The 20196-nt window shown below is 39.0% G+C and overlaps 1 protein-coding gene across 3 annotated transcripts in view; it reads right to left on the bottom strand.

Moving 5' to 3' along the window:
• The window catches only part of LOC105932290 (IQ motif and SEC7 domain-containing protein 1), a 146746-nt gene that overhangs the window by 112250 nt on the left and 14300 nt on the right, over window positions 1-20196 (bottom strand). For all 3 annotated transcript variants that reach the window (XM_036139319.1, XM_012871383.3, XM_036139322.1), the window contains exon 2: window positions 2815-2844. In XM_036139319.1, coding sequence (XP_035995212.1) covers window positions 2815-2844 — 30 coding nt within the window. The remainder of the gene's footprint in view (window positions 1-2814; window positions 2845-20196) is intronic.

Raw genomic sequence — 20196 nt, 5'->3', positions numbered from 1 at the left:
AAACTCAATTAAGATTCACAATTAGACATGGTGTCAGGCATTAGGATTTCCTAATATTAGAATTTGGCCAAACGTTCCTCAGCACGCTGCAGAAAATCGATCCACTTGATGTAGCCATAGAACAGTTCCGGCTTCACTCTGGTTGGATATTTGACATCTCATCTTCTCGGAGTTGCTAGGACTCATTTATATTGCTTGGTTCACTGGTTCAGGTACAACGTTAAAGTACAGTCCATAAATTCTCAAAAGGAAACCGGTTTAAGCGATTCCAAAAGCTTGTTGGTCCACTTTTAATCAAATTGATAAGTTGGGATCTTCTTCGGACACTTACTTATTTCCATGCTTCAACCCGCTACAGTTCAGAATCAGAATCAGAAATACTTTAATAATCCCAGAGGGAAATTATATTTGTTACACGCTACAAAAAATTTCATGTATTTGGACACTGACAAATGTTTAGGTTTTTTTATATCAGTTTATTAAAACATATAATAGATTACATAATAGACATGACCATACTGTGTAGACTCCCAGTTCTTATTTGAGGGTATCCACATTAAGATAGTTTGAAGAGATTAGGAGTTTCAGCTCCTTCACATGTAACTATCTGTTTTTAAAAAGGGATCAAAAGTGACTGAACAATTGTCATTGAGGCTATTTCATGGGCAGGTTTGGGTAATTCCATTTTTCTTTGCATTTCAACTGCATTTGAGTTGTTTCAGGAACAATTCAGTCTGGTAATGCACAGAATCAAACCGGGGTAAACCTTGTCGCTTTCCAAATATTTATGCTCCTGGCTGTAAATGTTGATTTGAGGTGAATCTGAAAAAATTGAAGGCCATACTCTTCTAATATTCCACTAAATGCGATGCAATAGCGCCGCTACCACCAAAACAGATCCTAAGCATGATGCTACCACTGCCATTCTTAACAACCGGTGCAGTGTTCTTTGCTTTTACTGTCTAATCATGAGTTTTCAAAATATCCTCCATGTTCTTGGGCTAAAAAGCTCAATCTTTGTCTCCTTTCACCATAAAACCTCAAAGGTTTATGGCCTGCAAATTTCAGTAGAACTTGAAGGTATCAATTTTTGGAAACGGGGTTTAGTTCTTAGTCAGCACCCTCAGTCCATATTGATCCTAAACTCACTTCACTGTGGACAGTGACAACCTCTGTATCAGCAGCTCACAGTTTATGATGGGCTTCAGCCTTAGAGGTTCCTGGATTATTCGTAAACATCCTTGCCAATTTCCTCTCACCTGAGGTGACAGCTTGATTCAGTTGAAAGGAACTTTGAGATAGCTGTGTTTTCCAGAAGCATAATGCACATACAAACTGGTCTTGGACATGAATAAATGAGGCTAAAAGTAAGCTTCAGGGATAAATCTCAATAAAAAATGTATGTGCTTAAAAGCTGGGAAAGCCTGAAATATCCCAAAAAGGCTTTTTTTTAGGCTCTAAAAAGCTTGTGGTAAAGGTGCAACTTGCTAAGTGACACCCAGATACATATCCGTAGGAGTGTATGCACATATTAGAGCCAGCATTTATATGTTTTAAGCTGTGTGAAAAACATGCATCTAATTAAATATAGGCCACCTTATCTTAATAAAAAAGTAAGAATAAATATCACAGAAATTGGACATTGCATGAACATTCCACACAGGGAAAAAGAATGGCTCAAATGCACCATGAACATCCCAAATCTAAAATAACTATGATGCTAATGAGGCGTGGATGTAAACCCTTGACCAGAAGGGTCAATAAATAACTTACTAGGATGACCTCTTTCAGCTTCTTGAAGATAACACTGTTATTACGCATCGACTCCAATAAATGCTGTCAGACTTAACCTATTACGCATTTTTGTGGACAATCGCCTGCACAGGTTTATCATTGATGTTCATCTGTTCGTCTGCAGTAGAAATCAATGCTTAAAAGCACTCCAGCATCAGCTGCAATGATATTAATAAAATTTACTCTGAATTGTGCAGACTACAGGCCGCTTTTTAGCAGACATATTTCCCCACACACCTCATTTCATGTATTTTTTATTTATTTATTTATTTGTACATCGGTTTCTTGTCTTTGGTTTGTTGTAAGACGTAATGATGCCAATGAGCTGTATGGAATAACATAAAGACATATGACTTTATAGCAGGACATTTAGTGCCAGCAGGATCCAAGAACAGACCTGAAATGTGTGTTTTTTTTTTAGTTCAACGCCCGTTTGTATGACACTCCTTCTGACATACTTAAACAGCCTTTGGCTCTGAACACATAGCAGTTTTAGGTTGTCTAAGGTGGAGGATGCTTGGAGAAAAAAACAGCTGATAAGGAGAGTGTTTACCACTGAGCAAAACCCATCATGGGTTATATTCCTCAGTTGTGTTCCCAGTGAAGATAGATTCACTTTAGAGCTTTAAAACTGCAGCAGCAGAAACACTCCTACAAATCTCCAGCTACACCAACTGCCAACAACTGAAAACAAAGGAATGGGCCCTTCTTATAAAAAAATAAAAAAAAGACAGAAAAGAACAACAATTTCCTTTTCACTCTGTAAAATCCAGCAGTAGCCAACACAAAGAAAAGAGACAGGTCCTGTCTCTGCCATACAGGTCTCTACTTGTCACCCTGACTAGTGTTCTGATTGCTGTTATTTACTTTTACACCACCACAGCATGGGCTTTTTGAAACAAAAGCTCAATACCGTGTCAAGGATGTCCAAGGCAGAGTGCTTTTGTAATCGCAAAAAACTTCAGAACTCTATTAAAGACAAAAACTCAGAAAATTATCAAAAGAAGCAGCTTGACCTACCTGACCATTCGGGTGGGGTCACACTCGGATCTGAAAAGCAGAGAAAAAAAAACAAAACACAGACGTTATTGTTTGCTTTTTGAACAAGTGGAAACTAGATGTTCTAGGAATAAAGCTTAACATTGTATTACATAGAACAACTTGAATAACTTTGATTAAGCAACATCATTGCTTAGATCCAGTTATGCTTGGAGAAACTTTCTGAACTGATCTCCTGAGAGATGGTAGGCATTCCTGACATATGGGAGTGAGACTGACAAATTACACACGCAAGGCCATTTTTTAAGTACACCTAGAGACACGTCGTTAATGCAAAAAGTGAATTTGCCAATCACATGGGAGATACATAAAGGATTTAGGGATGTAGACATGGTAAAGATGACCTCTGGAAGTTAAATCTGAACGTCAGACTGGGCCAGAAAAGGGATTTAAATTACATTCGGGTTGTTGCTGCCAGACAGAGAAATCCAGGCACTTTCAGATCCTGCTGTTCTAGTCGGATTTACTAAAAGGCAGAGTCTAGTCAAGTTTATTTGTATAGCACATTTCAGCATTTCATGAAAACACAAAAACACCATAAAAAACATAGAAACGGTCACCGGTTTTAAGACCAGTACCAAACATTAAATTTTATTAAGTGAAAACATCAATACGTATAAAATTTGTTGGTCAGTGTTCTGGTTATTATGGGTCTAAAGCAACTCTAAGCAGGTGGGTTTTCAGTTTCGCACAGAGAATAACCGGACCAACAGAAATCCTGCCTTTTTAATGAATGGCCTGGGCTGGCACTGTAATAGTACGGAAGATTTCTTGGCATACATCAGGTTCCTTTAGTATTACCTAAGCATCATTTCAATAACACAGCCTACCTACGTATTACTGCTGACCATGTCCATCCCTTTCTGACTAAACTCTGCCCATTTCCTGATGGCTACTTTGAGCAATATAATTCAACCATGACTACGATCTTAAATCCTCTCAAAGTGGTTTGCAGAATGTAATGAGTTCAACCGTACTGCAATGGCCTCCTACAGTCCAGATATCAGTCCAACACAGCACCTTTGAGACATGGTAGAACAGGAGATTCACATCAGGGACGGGCAGCCGACATATCTTGTCTTGTGACTTGGTGTTATTCATATTAAGTTGCATTTAACTAGAGACGACAAAAACAGCAACGGACTGCATTTCCTTATCCTATATAGCTCATGTTTGGTTAGAAATTTTATATTCTGAGGTTTTATTAAAGAGTTAAGTTGATTGTGCTACAAAGCTTAATTTCTTAGATATGTACACATAGTTTTTAACCTTTTAGCCCCCTGGCTTTTACCATATTTGCTGTTGCACACTGCTGGTCCTGGATTTTTGGCGTGAAAATTCAAAGGCTCTGTTAGTTGTCAACTGCAGTAGAAATCACTGCAATAGAAAGGGAAAGTAATCCTCACCATGCAGAAATAAAATGTGTAGCCTGTTCTTTAAACCATAGCACTGAGGAGCAATAAAGCAACTGCATGGCTGCGTCAGGGCAAATTTATGAGCCGCCTGGTTGGCTCCTCTCACGTTGGAGGAAAACAATGAGGCAAAGTCCACACAGAGACTTGACTGTACTATTAACTACAGTAGGCTCTGTGCAGAAATGTTGCACTGTTCAGGAAAATAAACGGCAAGTTTCTTCTTATTTCAGAAATATCTGCTTAAAATTCTTCACTCATTCCGTCAAGAGACATGAACGCATTTCAACAATTCCCAAAAAGTCACAGCACAAACACGGCCTTCGCTGTTTTCTTGAGTGCAAATCACACTGTGATTATAGAAAGTGGTTCAGGTGAAGGCTGCAGAAGCACAAGCGAAACACAGTGGGCGGATGAGATTCACCGATTCACCCTCCGCAGTTCAGTTACAACAGCAATTACTGAAGCAATTGATTGCTGTGTAGGAAACACTTTACAGGGGGCAAAAAAAATTAAAAGACTCAAACTAATCACTAGTCAGTTGCTGAATGATACACCCATCTTTTTAACCGGCCTCCACACACTCATTCATATGCAAACCAGATTACTTACTCTATTCTGCAGGAGAGAGAAAAAACAAAAACTTGTTTTGTTATTATTGCCACTATTAGTTTTACCTCAAACACCAATGCTGTTTATGTTACCAGTTGTTTCAGTATGCTGATGCTGCAATAAGCATCCCACTTCCACTGAAGACAGATGGACTGTCTGCTGCAGCGTACACAGCATGACGCACCATCAGTCACCGTTATTCATGTGGAACTTCACTTTGTGCGCATCTGAGCTACTGCTTGATAAGTTCAAGCCTTTTGGGCCACTTCAAGGCCACCCCAAAGGAAACACTCTCATATTGTTCCTGATAATTCAGGTTTGCACGTTTTCATTTTTTTCCCATCGAGGCTGTTGAAAATACCTTTACCTTTTTATTGAGGTGCAATTAAGCTTTTTTATTATATTCTTTATGTATCCTGGTAAAAATCTCATAAAGATTAAGCTTTTCCGAGAGAGACCCAATCACAAAACCAGTAATATATTCAGCTAAAATAAAGTGGATCTTATAAAAGGGGGTGTACATGTTGGGGTTTTAGTCACTTAAAATAGGAAATACAATGATAGATATCTTCCAGGAAAAACAACAAATGTACAGTATTAAAGAGGAAACAAAGGTAACGTTAACTTAACTGATGTGCACACACACTCATACTTTGTTGAATCACGTTTTGATTTAACTTTAAAGTTCAGTCTTTGTTAGAAGTCTTTCAGTAAGCGACAGCTTGGTAATGTTCGCTCACTCTGAAAAGCAATCATTTTCGTGAGGACATCTCTTGTTCAAAGCACCCTTCAGGTGGACTCTGCATATATCATTGTATCATTCAAACTTCTTCTGCTTTCAAACATCTAGAAGTAGTTGAGCTTAGATTATCGTCCAGCAATACATCAAAACAACATCACTGCTTGCCCTAGCCTCAGCGAAGCGAGTTGGTGAAATTCATGCCCTTTCTGTGCATCAAGCCTGAGTGAATTATTTTCCTGCAGTAACAAAACGAGGGTCATCCGGCCATCTAACCCTGTTTTTGTACCAAACGTGGTGGATTCATGCTCTCCAACAGAGCTGGTATACTCCCCTTCTTTTCCATCAGAGGAGCAAATGGATCTTCATTGTGTCCAGCATGCTGGGGATTTATTTAGAAAACACACGGACAGAAAACCAGTCAGCCAATGTTTGTCCTTGGCAAAGCCACATGTAGGAAAGCCGGAGTCAAAGCAGCATCTTTCCTAGTGGAGTGCAGAAGCTATTACTTTGGCATATTCTAGCAGGGGCCCTCCAGCCCCCATCTGGGCTTCATGCATGTTCCACCAGGGGGCAATCATTTCCATGGGCTCTTATTAAAGGGGTCTTTATCCAGGAGGCATGTGCAGCACCATGCTGGGCTTCCTCCAACACATTTACTAGATTTTATAAGCTTGATCTGACTGCTCTTGTAGTGGCCCATTCAGGCTAAATTGCAGGCTCTCATGCTGTGGCCCCTTACTGATTGGCCCCTGTGAATAGTTGTAATTTAAACAGGCAAGGCCACCAATCCGGGAATCAGTATTTCTCCCCATAGTAAGACACAAAACAAATACTATGAAAGAGAGCTTAAGTTTATGAATATAACCCCGGGTTCTCTGAGTAGCACGGGTGAGTGTCTCACTAGCCCACCCTCTTATCTTCAGAAGAGAGGAAGAGATGAGCTTGTTTTTGAATGGCAGCTAACGCTATGTCAGCCCTATTAATAGGGCGAGGGTCTGGGTCCCTCCTGACATAGACGTCACTGGTGCCAGCCATTCAGGGCTGGCGAAATGACATTTAAGCTTCTGATGAAGTCACACAGGAGGTCTTTTCCCATAGTGAAACACTCACTCATGCTAATCAGAGAACTGGGGTTATATTCATAACATTATGTTATTGCAGTTTTTGTATGTTTTTATATTGTCCTCCTGACAAAGCCTTTTGTTTTCAGTTTTAGTATATACTATAAATGTCACATAATAGGTGGAAGCATTTTAAAAATAATTAATTAGGGTATTATATTAACATCCAGAGAGCCTCTGGACATAACAGCTAAAGAATCAGAAAATAACTACATCCAATATTCATCATAAGCCAGTGAACAGCCAAGCCATGATCAAAAAGCAGAGCAGCAACATAGAAAAACAATCAAACCGAACAGGTGAACTGAACTTGACCTATAATTCCCCAGGGCAACCATTTCTGATACTTCCAGATCCTTTCCTACACTACTTTAGGAAATGAAGGCTATCTATTTAAATTATTCTTTTTTCTGTTCCAACTGAAGGAACAAGACATTTGTAAAATAATTTTGGAGAGTAGACCATATTTGGTATTTACTCACTAGAAGGTAAAAGCCGAAGCCAAGCTTTATATGTAAAAAAAACAAAAAAAAAAAAACATCTCTGAATCGAATGTCAGCAGACATATAAGGACGGCCATGTACAAGCAGCATGAAGAGAAATCCCCAAATTCACCAATTACAAAAGACAAAACAAAACGTAACATTTTAATTTCGAGACAACCATTTTCAGTGAAAAAAAAAAGTTTTAAATGCCACATTTGGATAAACAATGGTGCCAAAGAGTTGTCTAGACAACTCTGCCATTTGAAAATACAGCAGATTTAGTTTTTGTTCAACTTGACACAAACTTAAGTTGTGCTAACATCAAAGGGTGGCTGGATGTTTTCAAAGGTTTTAAAGGTTCACAGATATTAAAGAGCAGGGGTCCTAATGTAAAGCCATGTTGAGCTCCATTGAAAAACAAGGACCCATCATGATGACATACAGAGTTCAACCTGAAATCGAAACAACCAAGTACTGATCTTTGCAGCATTAGCATTCACCAGCTCTACTTTAGCCCTAATCTATTCTCTCGTTATTTGCTCTCTGCCCCCTAAGGGAAACATGTTTCTTTAATTACTAAATTCTTAATCATGTTTACAAACTTACTACTATTGTCCACAGTTTGGTGCTTTTTAAACTATAATTCTTCCAAAAATCCTTCCAACTTCCAACTGTAATTAAAACAAACATGTGAGAATGTTAGTTTGGTTACATAAACTGCAAGCTGAAACGTATCAGGAAGTTCTCTAAATCTCAAGAGATAATAATGCACACATCAACTTTTCAGGCAGGATTGAAGTTATGGTGTAACAGCTAAGGAAAAGAAAACACTTTCTCTCATCCATCATGCTTATGATGATATGCACCTAAATTACAGCTCAAATTTAATTTAAACCGTTTTTCGCCTGCATTGCGTAGAAACAGTCTGCTGAGGCTCACTGAGGTGCATTCCCAAAGCCTTTTAAATAATGCATGAAAGGCCAAATCCCAGTGGAAGTATTATTCCACAGTAAGGCCTCTGCGATGTGTGTGATTGCTTTCTCCCAAACTGGCCCAGGAGCAGCCTAAGCTGCAGTGGTAAAATTAATACTTTTCCCACCCACTTTCTTAAAACAAATCTCGAAAACTTCTGCCTTCTACGGGGGTCAGTGACATCACCCTGCACCATGGGGGTGGGTATACGTTTATCCCCCTTTTCCTGTTTCACGGATACAGAATCCGTTGCAATGAGGACGGCCTGTTTCCTGTTGAAAGGGTGGAAACTAACAGAGGGCACACCGAGCAGGGAAAATGCTGACTCAGAAATTATCAATCTGCCTTTCTGCAGGAGTAAGTGCAACCGGACACGACTGCAGGAATACAGCAGCCTCGCTCATTTAATCATAGCTTGCCGCTCGGCTTTAAATGAACTGGAACATCACTTACTGCGGGCCGCGCAGCAGCACTCATTCGTACCTCAACACAATGCTCCACCTGAGACGACTCCTTTTAAACATGCATTAGGCTTGTGTTTTAGAGAACATTTGTCTTTGATTTTATAAATAAAAGTTGTGCATCTTAAACATATTCTACTAAAGCAGTTTTGCTTTAGGCAGAATGCCTCGGATAAAGTAACTATTTTAGTTTCTTGCTTTAGTTTAAAAACATGTACATTTTGCACGTCCATGGCAGGACAATAGCATGCACATATTTCAAACCACTGCTGTGATCCCAGGAAAAAGCAAAAGTAAAAGATGCAAATACTGAGGATTTTCAGTGGTATACTGAACTTAACGTGTAGTTGGCGCGTAGTATTGTGATAAACATTTTCCTACGTTGATCGGTACAGCATCAGAACGCTTCTGTCAGTCTGCCCCAGGGCAGCTGTGGCTAAAAATGTAGCTTACACTTGAAATTCTCCTTGCAGGAATCATAATAAAGCTATTTACAAGCATAAATCAAGTGGAGCACTATGGCGAAAGCTGTTTGCTCCACTTGTAAAAGCAAAATCTGTCGAGCTCTATCTGGCATTGAGACATCAATTCCTATTGCCATATTGCTAGACAGGACACTGGGAAAAAAAAAAATAAATAAAAAAAAAAATAATAAAATAAAAAACAATAAAAAAAAAAAATGTAGCTTACCACTGTCAACATGTGAATGACAGATTGTAGTGTAAAGCACCTTGGGTTCCCCAGGACTTGATAAAGTGCTATACAAGTACAGGCTATTTCCCATTTCCCTGGCTCTTTGGGTTGTAAAGGTTGCAGACCCCTGCTCTGGTGACAAAAAGGCCGAAAATACTTTTTCATTGTCACATATCGTCAGGGCATCAATTACAACAAAACAAAAAGTTTTAAGTTTGATTTGTTGTGAAATAACAAAGAGCAACACTTTTTTTGTCACCTATACCAAGAACCTATTTTCTGCAGAAGATATAAATAGCAGTGAGAGCATCAACAGCGCAAATAAAGTCTTGTTTCTTTTAAGAGAAGCTGTTCAGGTTAATTATATGAGCTTGAACTGCAGTGTCAGCATTCTCTAATCCCTGAACAAATTGATTACATCGGCTAAAATCAATGCAGAAATCACAGACAACAGCCAAATTCAAGCACCCAGTTCAAGGTGAGACACGGTCTGTTATGATTATCTACCATTACTGCAGAAAGAAAGTACAACTCCTTACATTCTAGTGTTTTACATATTTTGTACACTTCAAGCATTTTTGAGGTGTGCTTAGTTTTGTCCTTATTTTGGACTTTATACAGTAAATTTAGAACCTGGTAAAGACCACATATGTTATAAGGTAAAAATCTAGAATTTGCAAAGGGTGAATTGTATTTCTACTATAACTGTGCATTTCTAACCTATACATTTTCATACTACAGTGGGCCCCAACAACATACCGGGACAGGTGCTCAAAGACTGTGCTGACCACCTGGCTCCCATCCTAATGGACATATTGGACACCTGGCTGGCCCAGGCTGTTTTCCCATCCTGTTTCAAGACTGCAATCATTATACCAGTCCCCAAAATAAACACATTTTTATCACTGAATAATTAACCCCTCCTTGCACTAACTCCGATCATGACAAAATGCTTCAAGAGGTTGATGAGAGATCACATAATTTCCAAAGTCCCCCCCACCCCCCGTTTTGATCCACTGCAGTTTGGTTACCGTTGCATAAAAACACCTCCAGCGTCCCTCAGCACCTGCTCCCCGAGGCTGCATTCTGAGCCCACTGCTCTTTACCCTGTTCACCAAGGACTGCCATGCCAGGTTCAGTACGAGCCACATCACCAATTATGCAGACAACACAACAGTGGTGGGACTCATCAGGGACAACAACCAACTGGAATACAGAGATGGGATGAAACAACTGGTGGACTATTGTGACAAAAACAATCTGAACCTGAATGTGGACAAAACCAAAGAGATTGTGAACAGCCGTTACGCTGAAACTGGTCAAAATTACGCTGTAATAAGACCGTGAGCGTAATGGTGCAACAAACTAAGATACATACTAAGACACAGATGTTTGAGTACAACATAGAAAGATCAGTAAATCTTTTGAACATGCATCAACGAAGATGTAAACCTTTCCGACAACATAAGCTAATGCTAGCTGTTAGCTAGCAGCCCAATGACAGGGTTTTGTCATGGTTTGCGCTCTCCCTTCACGCTGCACCACACACCGCTCCACTATGTGAATGCATACTAAAACAGCGAAACAACATACAAACTTGTGTTCAGTCTTTGTTGTCAACAAGTTAATGTTTTAATACATTTTTAAGTGGTACAGAAGCATCATATAGTTTTCACACGCCTAGAGCACCCTCTTGTGGCTACAGATGGTAATGTTTACTCCTTGGTTCATGTTGGTCAAATTACCATTTAAAACTTGATATGCGTTGCACCTGACTAAGTTACAGAATCAGCCAAACTATGCAAAAAAAGTGTGCCTTGTAGTCCGAAAATACATTATGCTCTTGTGAAGATAGCATAGCAGCGTCTCCACTTTTTGATTTGGATGAGAAGAGCAAATACCCCTCTTGCCACCCTTTCTACAGAGGGGCAATAGAGAGTGTACTGACCAGCTGCATCGCTGTGTGGTTCAGAGCCTGCAATGCCTCAGACTGTAAATGTGTAGAGAGAGTTGTGAATGTGGAGAGAATCATTGAAACAGATGCTGCAGATGCTGCCAGACCAGGGCTCGGACAACCATAAAAGACCCCTCCCACCCCCATCATGAACTGTCCTCCCTGATGGCCTCTGGCAAGCATTACAAAACTAGTCATTTTACATGGTCACTATACTATTGCACTGTTATCTGCATCATTAAATGGTGTGTTCATTGTTGCAATACATTCTGCTGCTACATATACTTGAACGACTCATATTGCCTGACAACTTTTCTGTACATATAAAATGTATTCTATGGTTTGCAGCTGCATTCCTGACAAATGTCTGTTATACTTATATTAATAACTTATATTAACAATGTTTCTCTTTTCTCTTTACTCGGAGCCATGCAACAAAATATTTGCTCAAATTGACATTGTGAATGTGACTCTGATGGACATTAAGATCCAAGTCTACTTTGCTGGATTTTTTTAACTGCCATTTCCAAATATAAAGAGCCTCTCAGAAAACCCAGTCATTTAAGCAGCAATACACATGAGAACACTACTGCTTTAGTTTTATTCAATGTAGACTTAAAAAAATACTCAACATATAAATGCAGAAAACATAAGCGTTACGTTTTAAGCTTTAATTGGTCTCCAATTTAAGTCTTTTAAGATAAGTTGCATACTGTTGGTGAACTCTGTGTAGCGACAAGCTTTTAGGAAGTTCAAAGTTTTCAGATTTAAATAATTTAAAAAGTTGTTAAAATAGCCTGACGATGCAACAAATTGAAAGCAGTTTGGATAGTCAACTTAGACAACCATTTGCATGGTCATTATCCAAGAAAAAAATAGCTGCGGCTCCCCTCTGATAAATTCATTATACAAAGTCACGTAGTCTATTTACTGAGGCTACTTTATCCTGTTCCATGTCATAGTTTTGCAGTTTTAGTCATTACCACTCATTTTTGCGTGCAAAAAATATCAGCGCACCACACGAAGAGCCCACCTTGAGGACACATCATCACATTGGCAAAGGAGCAAATTGACCTGGAGCAGACTTTTCAACTTTAAACCTTACAGGTAAAGAACTGCATCTAGGGAACACAGAGAAGCTGTCGGTAACAGTTAGCAAAGCCTAACCACGCTCATTGCACTAAGTGCTAATAGGATGCTGAAAATATCTTCAAATGTCAACTCTGTCATAATTTTACCTTTGTTTTAAATTACTGGTCAAACCTTTTTACAGAAACCCTCCCTCACACAATGTAGCATCAACCTCTGACTTCAATACAACTAATCGCTGATAGCTCATGGCAGTAAATCTAGAAAATAATTTTTAATTAAACGAGAAAGTGAAAACAGCTCCAATTATTATCGGCATCTAACAGCGTTACAAAAAAACAGATGCCGAAACTCTGCCATGACTCTCTGATCAGTGCGTCGTCAGTAGTTTAGGAGGTTAACCAAATGTGTCTTTAGCCTTTAAAGTGCAAGAGAGAGATCAAGAGAGAAATATATAGGCCAAACACTAAGGCAGAATAAAACACTGCTGTGAAAAGGATACAGAGCTTGTTATTAAGTGTTGAAATGAAGGGACAGGATTTGTGTCCAGGCAACCAGAAGTAAGTAAGAAATAAAGTGAACTTGTTCATATTTAAGAAGATTTTTTAGGATTTAGATTGTGTCAAATGTGCTATGCAAATTTCAACATTTTTAAATACTATAGTTATTTTACTTGTGAACAAAGTCTGACTTCTATCAATCAATGGAAGGCAAAAGCAAGCAGGGCTGGCAATATAAATATAAATTACATGTTTTGCTACATGCAAACAGTGTGCAGAAATGTATGATAGGCATATGTGGCCCCAAATCCATCCTAAATTGTGATTGATTAAGCTAATGGCGGCATTAAATGTTTTTTTTTTTTAATGTGAACTAGTAAGAATAAGGTTGCTACTAAAGATTTTCTTTCCTTCAGCAACAAACACGAAGTTTTGTGCTAGTCCTTAACAAACCCCTTGCTGAGAGACCAAAAACAAAATGAATAAAAATATTGTACACTTGACTTCATTCACAACAATGACACAAAATGATCAATGAACCTGCAAACAAATTCAGCTGCTCATTAATGTCGGTAGGTTGCTGCAGAGCTCCATCATCTCATACAGGGCTGCCCATTATTGTCAATACTTGAAAAGATTCATTTTTCTAAGAACTCTACAGTCATGAGGAAGTGTACAATATTTTACTCCTAATGGAGTTTGTTCTTTTTTCTCAGATGAGATGCATGTTTGTGTGTTTTTTTCCCTCAGTAAAGCACTTATATTAAAGGTACTTACCACAGATTTTTTTTTTTTTGCTGTACAACATAAATCTAGCAGTCATGCTTCCTGTAGAAATCAGCAGCCAACACTGACATAAACGTGTGGAAGAGCAGCCTTCTGCGGAGGTTTGCTTCTCATATTATGTATTGCATCTGGATGGAGTTACTGGTGCGTGACCCTCAATAGCTGTCTGGCTCAGAAAAAATGAGGGTGGCAAACTGTCGCAAACCAACACACACACATACACACACACACACACACACACACACACACACACACACGTTACTCCAGTATGGTTGAAATTGTTCCAAACAGCTCGCCCACTTTCTTCACCCGCCTTGATTTCTCATTATTTACTCTGACACTGCACTACCAGCCAATGCATTATTTAGATAAATGTCAAGCAGGGCGAGATGCACCAGCAGAGGAACTGGACCCTAAAGTATTGATGTACTGACCCTGTGACATGTCATTTAAGACCAGGTTAAGACACATTAATCCTTTATTCCTGCCCAAAAAAGTTGAATATATTGTCATTTCTTTTCCAGTTCTTTGAACATCAATTTAAAATCTTCAAATTGTCTACTGGCCTGATGGAAACATTTTGTTGCGTGAATGAGAACATCATGCTGTGGGTTTGCAAAGTCTATTTAGCCCTTTTTTTTTTTATGTTTCACAGAGTATAACGTATTTTAGAATGCCGATGATTCTCACTGGCAAATTAGACTTTTGATCCAAAGAGAAAAATATTGGCTATGCTGGGTTTCTTAGAAAATCCCCACCAGTTTCTCAGTTACGTTTCAAATCAAGCTGCAAGTCTTACTCATGCACATCTTTTCAGCTCTGCCCACAAATGTTCTATATGACTGAAATCCTTGCTTGACATGAAATTGACTTTGTTGACCCAAACCCACGTTTTGGGGGTATGCTTGCTTGTGCCCAAGCCTTAAGTTGCGTACTGATGTCTTGAGATGTTGCTGCAGAATTTCTACATGATATTTTTTTCCTCATGATGCCATCTATTTTCTGTGCACACAATAACAACTGGCATGTTCCTGAACATGCAAACCAGTGTCCTGAGGTCTGAGGGTGGCAGGTTGAGCTGGACACTTTAAACCTGGAGACAGTTGGATGTTCCAACATGACAAGGATCCTTCAGATTTTGTGGATTATTCTTAAATGTTGGCTCAATAGCCAGTACCTGACTAACTTAACTAAACTCTAAAAATTCTGCTAAACGGAGTGGTCTAAAATCCAGTCGGAAGCATGCCAGGAGCATGTTTATGATAAGTGTGCAGCTCAGGTAAAATTAAAGGGGTGTTTGCCAGTGTATTAGCTGATAAATCAACATGTCTACATGCATGACAGAAATTTGATTCAGGTGTCTGTTGAATTCCAACAAAAGCACACGTCATTCTATTTAATAAAGTAAATTAGAGAGCAACACAAGGAAGAGGAAAGCTCTGACTGAAAGTCAGTAATAACCCAACAAATACTAATTACTGACTTGCAAAGTGAAAAGTTTAATATGGTGTTGTTTAAAAATGAACTTTAGTTCCTTTTTGTGTTATTTGAGGTCTGGACACAAACATTGTCATTTTGACCAATTTTATTTTTTTGCAAATGCTCAAACTGACTGAATGTGGGGAAAAATGTTTTTAGTAATTCATATAATTTAAAAAGGTGCCTATTTAACGTAAACATGGAAACAAATGTTTAGTTTTGGTTCTCTGCCTGAAGAAGACACTAAAGAGATTACTTTTCCCTGACGTACAGAAGTACTGTTGGCTGCTCATGCTCAGCCTGGTCCTGGAGGTTTCTTCCTGTTAAAGGGGAATTTTCTTTTCCACTGTCACTACATGCATGCTGGGTATGAGGGATTAACAATTTAATGCAATCCACTATCCCCTGTCACTACATGTTAATCTTTCAAGAGTGAAATCACTTATTCTGCTGACTTTCTTTATTTATTTTTTATTCATTTGCTTAGTTTTTGTGATGTTAGTGATGTTACATAGTAACACAAAATCTTAAAATCCTCTCTGGATAGAACCTAACTGTCAATCATCAACCCAACTGCATCAGGAGCATTTTAATTTTTTTTTTAACAGTTTTAATATTAATGGTGCAAAAAAAGTTGTTTACCCTCTATATTTACACCAAATGCGGTACTTCTACACCACGAGAAGCAAGGATCGGAAGAGGTTAATAAGATCAGACTTTTCTATTTTGGTTCCCTTAAACTGGTTGTTTGCACTGAAAAACCGGCTGACCTTTTTTCGCCACCTTAATTCAAGAAACCGTTGAACAACTGACGTGAAACGGGGAGTGCAAAAATACCAGAAGATCTCGCTTTCCTTCTGGCTGCATTCCTGAAAATATTGCTTGGATTTCAGCAAAACCCTGAAAGTGTTTTGCAAAGTCCATGGTTCATGGAGAGAGAAAATAAGTACAAACACCAGGAGCCTGAGTGGAAACACAAGTTACAGCTCAGAGGGAATGAATGAGAAACTATGCAAACCAGAAACGCACTACGATACTAGTGAGCTATGTCTGACACAACGCACGCCAGAAACCAAAACGACGGTAGACGCACTGTGAGCTTCTAAATTAACTTGTTTGCATGGCTTAAACTACTCCTCGTTAAAATTTCAGTTCAAACATTGTGGAGAAAGTCTGTGTTGACATAGTTCCCTGATGACTAAGAAGATGTGTGAGAAGTAGATCCTCATCTGTGTTTAGCTGTTGACTCAGCCTCCACCTTGTCAGCCACACACACACACACACACACACACACACAAACAAACGCACACACACTCCAGCTTGGCAGAAAACTAGTGGCAGGCTTTCAAACGGCTCTCCACAGGTACTACGCTACAAATTGCCTTCGATTCGGCTGCTGCATCAGCTGGTTTTGACAGCTGCGAGTTGGATAATTGGTTCAGCTGTGAAAAAATAAAGAATGAACAAGCCAACCACACTTTGGCCTCCTGGCCTCTTCAAGTGTGATGCTTTCGTGTTGATTACAGTGTGCAATAATGAAAAAGCATGGAATGAGTATGGTGGGGCTTTTTTCAAGGCAGAAGTAAAACATTGGTAAGATCTGTGTGCTGTAATCAGACTGACTAGTGATTTGTTTTTCTATTCCAAGGGCCTTTGGATTATTGTTGGGGTACAAGAATCCCAAGGCCAATACAAGAAATTAAGTGATAAGACCCAATGACCTGATGAAAAATAACGACTGTCCACTGTGGCTCTACGCTCTTTCATAAGGAGTGAATGCCGCTTGTCAAGACTTCATGCAATCTACTGGGTTTCCTTAGATTTGTAAAGTGCCTTGAGATAACGTGTTGTAAATTGGCGCTATTTAGATAAAATTGAATTAAAAAAAAATGGAATAGATACGCACGCTTCTCTTTCTAAGCCCATATAAATTTTGCAGAGTTAAAATAAGGCTACCAACAATTTCATGCCCATAAGGTATCGGTACCAATCAATATAAATGTGTGCAACATTGAAATTTGCAAAGGACTGCTTGGATGCAATATTTGAATAGTTTTAGAATCTCAGGAATCATGCATTAAAATTCTGCTTTTTGATAACATTCTTAGCAACTAGGTAAACTTCCACTGTACTTTATGCCCACAACTAATCTAAACCTATTTGACCAAGATCAGAGAGCTCATGGAGAGTGGTGGAGACATTGTGATAACTTAAAATAAAGAAATGATGAGAATCTGTACAATTGTCAACAATAACATCACAATGCCATATCCTGTTTTCATAAAAGTGTGCTGATATGTTTTAACATGATTGCTATTTGGCTTCTTGGTGTAGAATCACCTTTATTGTGGGATCTTAAGAAATCCTTTTAATAGCAATCAGAAATATTCTCACATGTGGTACGAAAATCCAAGAAAATAGATTTAAAAAGTAAATGAAATGTAAACCAAATGACAGGCCATTCTGTAATCAACTAAGGTCCTGAAGTCAAAAAACAACTTTGAAGTGCTACTTCCAGTTAAAATGCCTCAGGTAGCCATCAAACCCACATTTCCAAAGTGTTTTGATTGATGCAGTTTAGCTGGCAACAATTGGAGCCATCTGGGCGTTTATATCAATCAGACAGAATGTCAACAAGGGAAGAAAAGCTTCTGTTATCACAACTTCTCCCTTTTTTAGATTTGGAAATGGAAAAGGAAACACAATCTTAACATCAATATTTATAAAAAGTGATGATCATGATCAGGCATAGCCCTCAGTAAGATTGTTTTTATATGTATTTATCGCAAAATTATATTTCACAAAAGTTCTAACATGACCATTTTTTTTCTTTTAAAACCAAATAAGCAACAATAAATCATAATTTCCATCACCACTTCTCACCTAGACTACTGCAATTGTCTCCTCCCCGGTGTCACTCACAAATTCCCACATAAACTCCAGCTAGTCCAGAATTCAGCTGCCCGCATCATCACAATGACCCCCTCCATCCAACACATCACCCCCGTTTTACAACAGCTCCACTGGCTCCCACATCAATTTCAAATTCAGTTTAAAATCCTCCTTTTAGCATTTAAGTCCATTCACAGCCTCGCCCCTCCCTGCCTGTCTAATCTCCTCCATATTGCTACGCCCTCCCGCACTCTCTGATCCTCCTCCTCTATTCACCTGACTGTCCCACTAGCCCACTCATATTTTTTGCTTTATGATCACTTTTTATTATTGTTTGTGTTGCGTTGTTTTTTAACCACTGTTTGGTGACCTTGAGTGTCCAAAAAGGCACCTATAAATAAAAGGTATTATTATTATCATTATTTATGCTAAAATAATATCACATAATGATTCAGATTTCTAATGAAATAGTCTGCTTATTGATCACTTACAGATAATATATATATATATATATATATATATATATATATATATATATATATATATATATATATATATATATATATATCTATATATATATATATATATATATATTTATTTATTTTTTTTAAGTTGTCCTGATCAACAAATATAATAACAATATGTACTCAGCTTTGATATATATATCGAACTGCATTTGCTGAATCCCAATATCAGTATGTGCAACATTGCAATGCTAAGGATTATATGGATGCAATATTTGGGTGGATATTATATTTCAGCTTTGAGGTATTCACATTCTGGATGTCAGTAACATATCGGGTCAGCTGGATGAACTCTAAATGCCCTTGATAACCGCAAATGATGTACAACTGGTGGGTTGGGGGCATTGTGTAGTTGTAAAGAGAGAAAAGTGTCAGGAGGATGAGGATTAATCATAATCAATATGGTCATTGCAATTTTTCTGCCGCATAAACTACTACCGTATAAACAGAATTTTTTTCTTGTAAGGAAAAGAGTAGTTGCTTTCTTTCAGGCAGCTGACCAGCAGCCCACAGCAACAGGTGGAGGAGAGCCAGGGCTGCATCAATCTACGGTCAATACAGCCAAGGAACACATCAGTCACTCTGCCACCTTCTCTGGCTTCTCATTAAAAAACAACAACTTTAAAACAGTTGAGACAATATTATGGAAGACTTTCAGCTGTTCTGAACTTTTGAAAACCTTGGTATACCTTGATAGCAGAAACCACGCCCACTTTTGGCAATTTCATAAGGAGCCAGCAAATGTAGCAGGAAGTGGCCTGCAGTGAGGTCTGCAGCTGGACCCTCACAGATTTATCACCTCTGTCGCTCCCTCAGCCTCATTGCTCCTCTCACTTTAAAGGCTTGCTGCTGCTGCTGGCTGGTGAGTTGGTCCAAGACCCTTTTTCATTTTTACTACCGAGGTTCAGGGCTGAAAACAAAGATGGGGTGTTCTTTCTGCAAGCAGAGCCTGGCCAGGTCGCAGACGAGAGGGGATTTTTTTTACAAAAAGCCCTATTTGAGAACAGTACAGCTTTTCCCACTAACGACCATATAAAGCTGTATTATTCCATCCCCTCACTCGTAGCCTGAGGAGGTATAGGTAAGAATGCTCATTAGGCTTTAATTATGCTTTCCCTTGAGGCACAGGACATGCAGCGTCAAAATCCACAAAGCATTTTTTAACTCGCTGTTAAAGACCTGATCGAGGGAACAATGGGTTCGGCAGTGGCTGGCGTCCTGCCAGCAGGATCCCTGCCACGCCAAGATGCAAGGAGAGATGCACCCTCTTAGAGATGAAGGCAGCATGCAGCCGATTTCGAGTGCAAGTTGCAAATTATCTTTGGCCATTGCTTAAGATTTATAGGTTAGTCTGAATGCAAATCATTCTTGCGTAGACATTAATCTATCAAGGGTATTTCATTAGGAGGCATTTGCTGAAGGGAGGGAGAGTATGTGCTCATAAATTTTGTTTAGGCACTCTGATTGTTCAGCAGATCACTGAGAAAACGGGTGGACGGCACCAGCCACAAGAAGGGGGCCTTCTCCATTATGCTATTATTTCCTGCTGAGGGGGCCTCAAGACACATGCTAACACGGTTACAGTGGCTCGGGGTGAACTGTTTATGAACTTGCCAATCTC

Source organism: Fundulus heteroclitus, chromosome 1 (genome assembly GCF_011125445.2).
Source record: "Fundulus heteroclitus isolate FHET01 chromosome 1, MU-UCD_Fhet_4.1, whole genome shotgun sequence".
Classification (NCBI taxonomy): Eukaryota; Metazoa; Chordata; class Actinopteri; order Cyprinodontiformes; family Fundulidae; genus Fundulus; species Fundulus heteroclitus.
The sequence above is the reverse complement of the archived record's forward strand: the minus strand, read 5'-3'. Positions and strand labels throughout refer to the sequence as shown.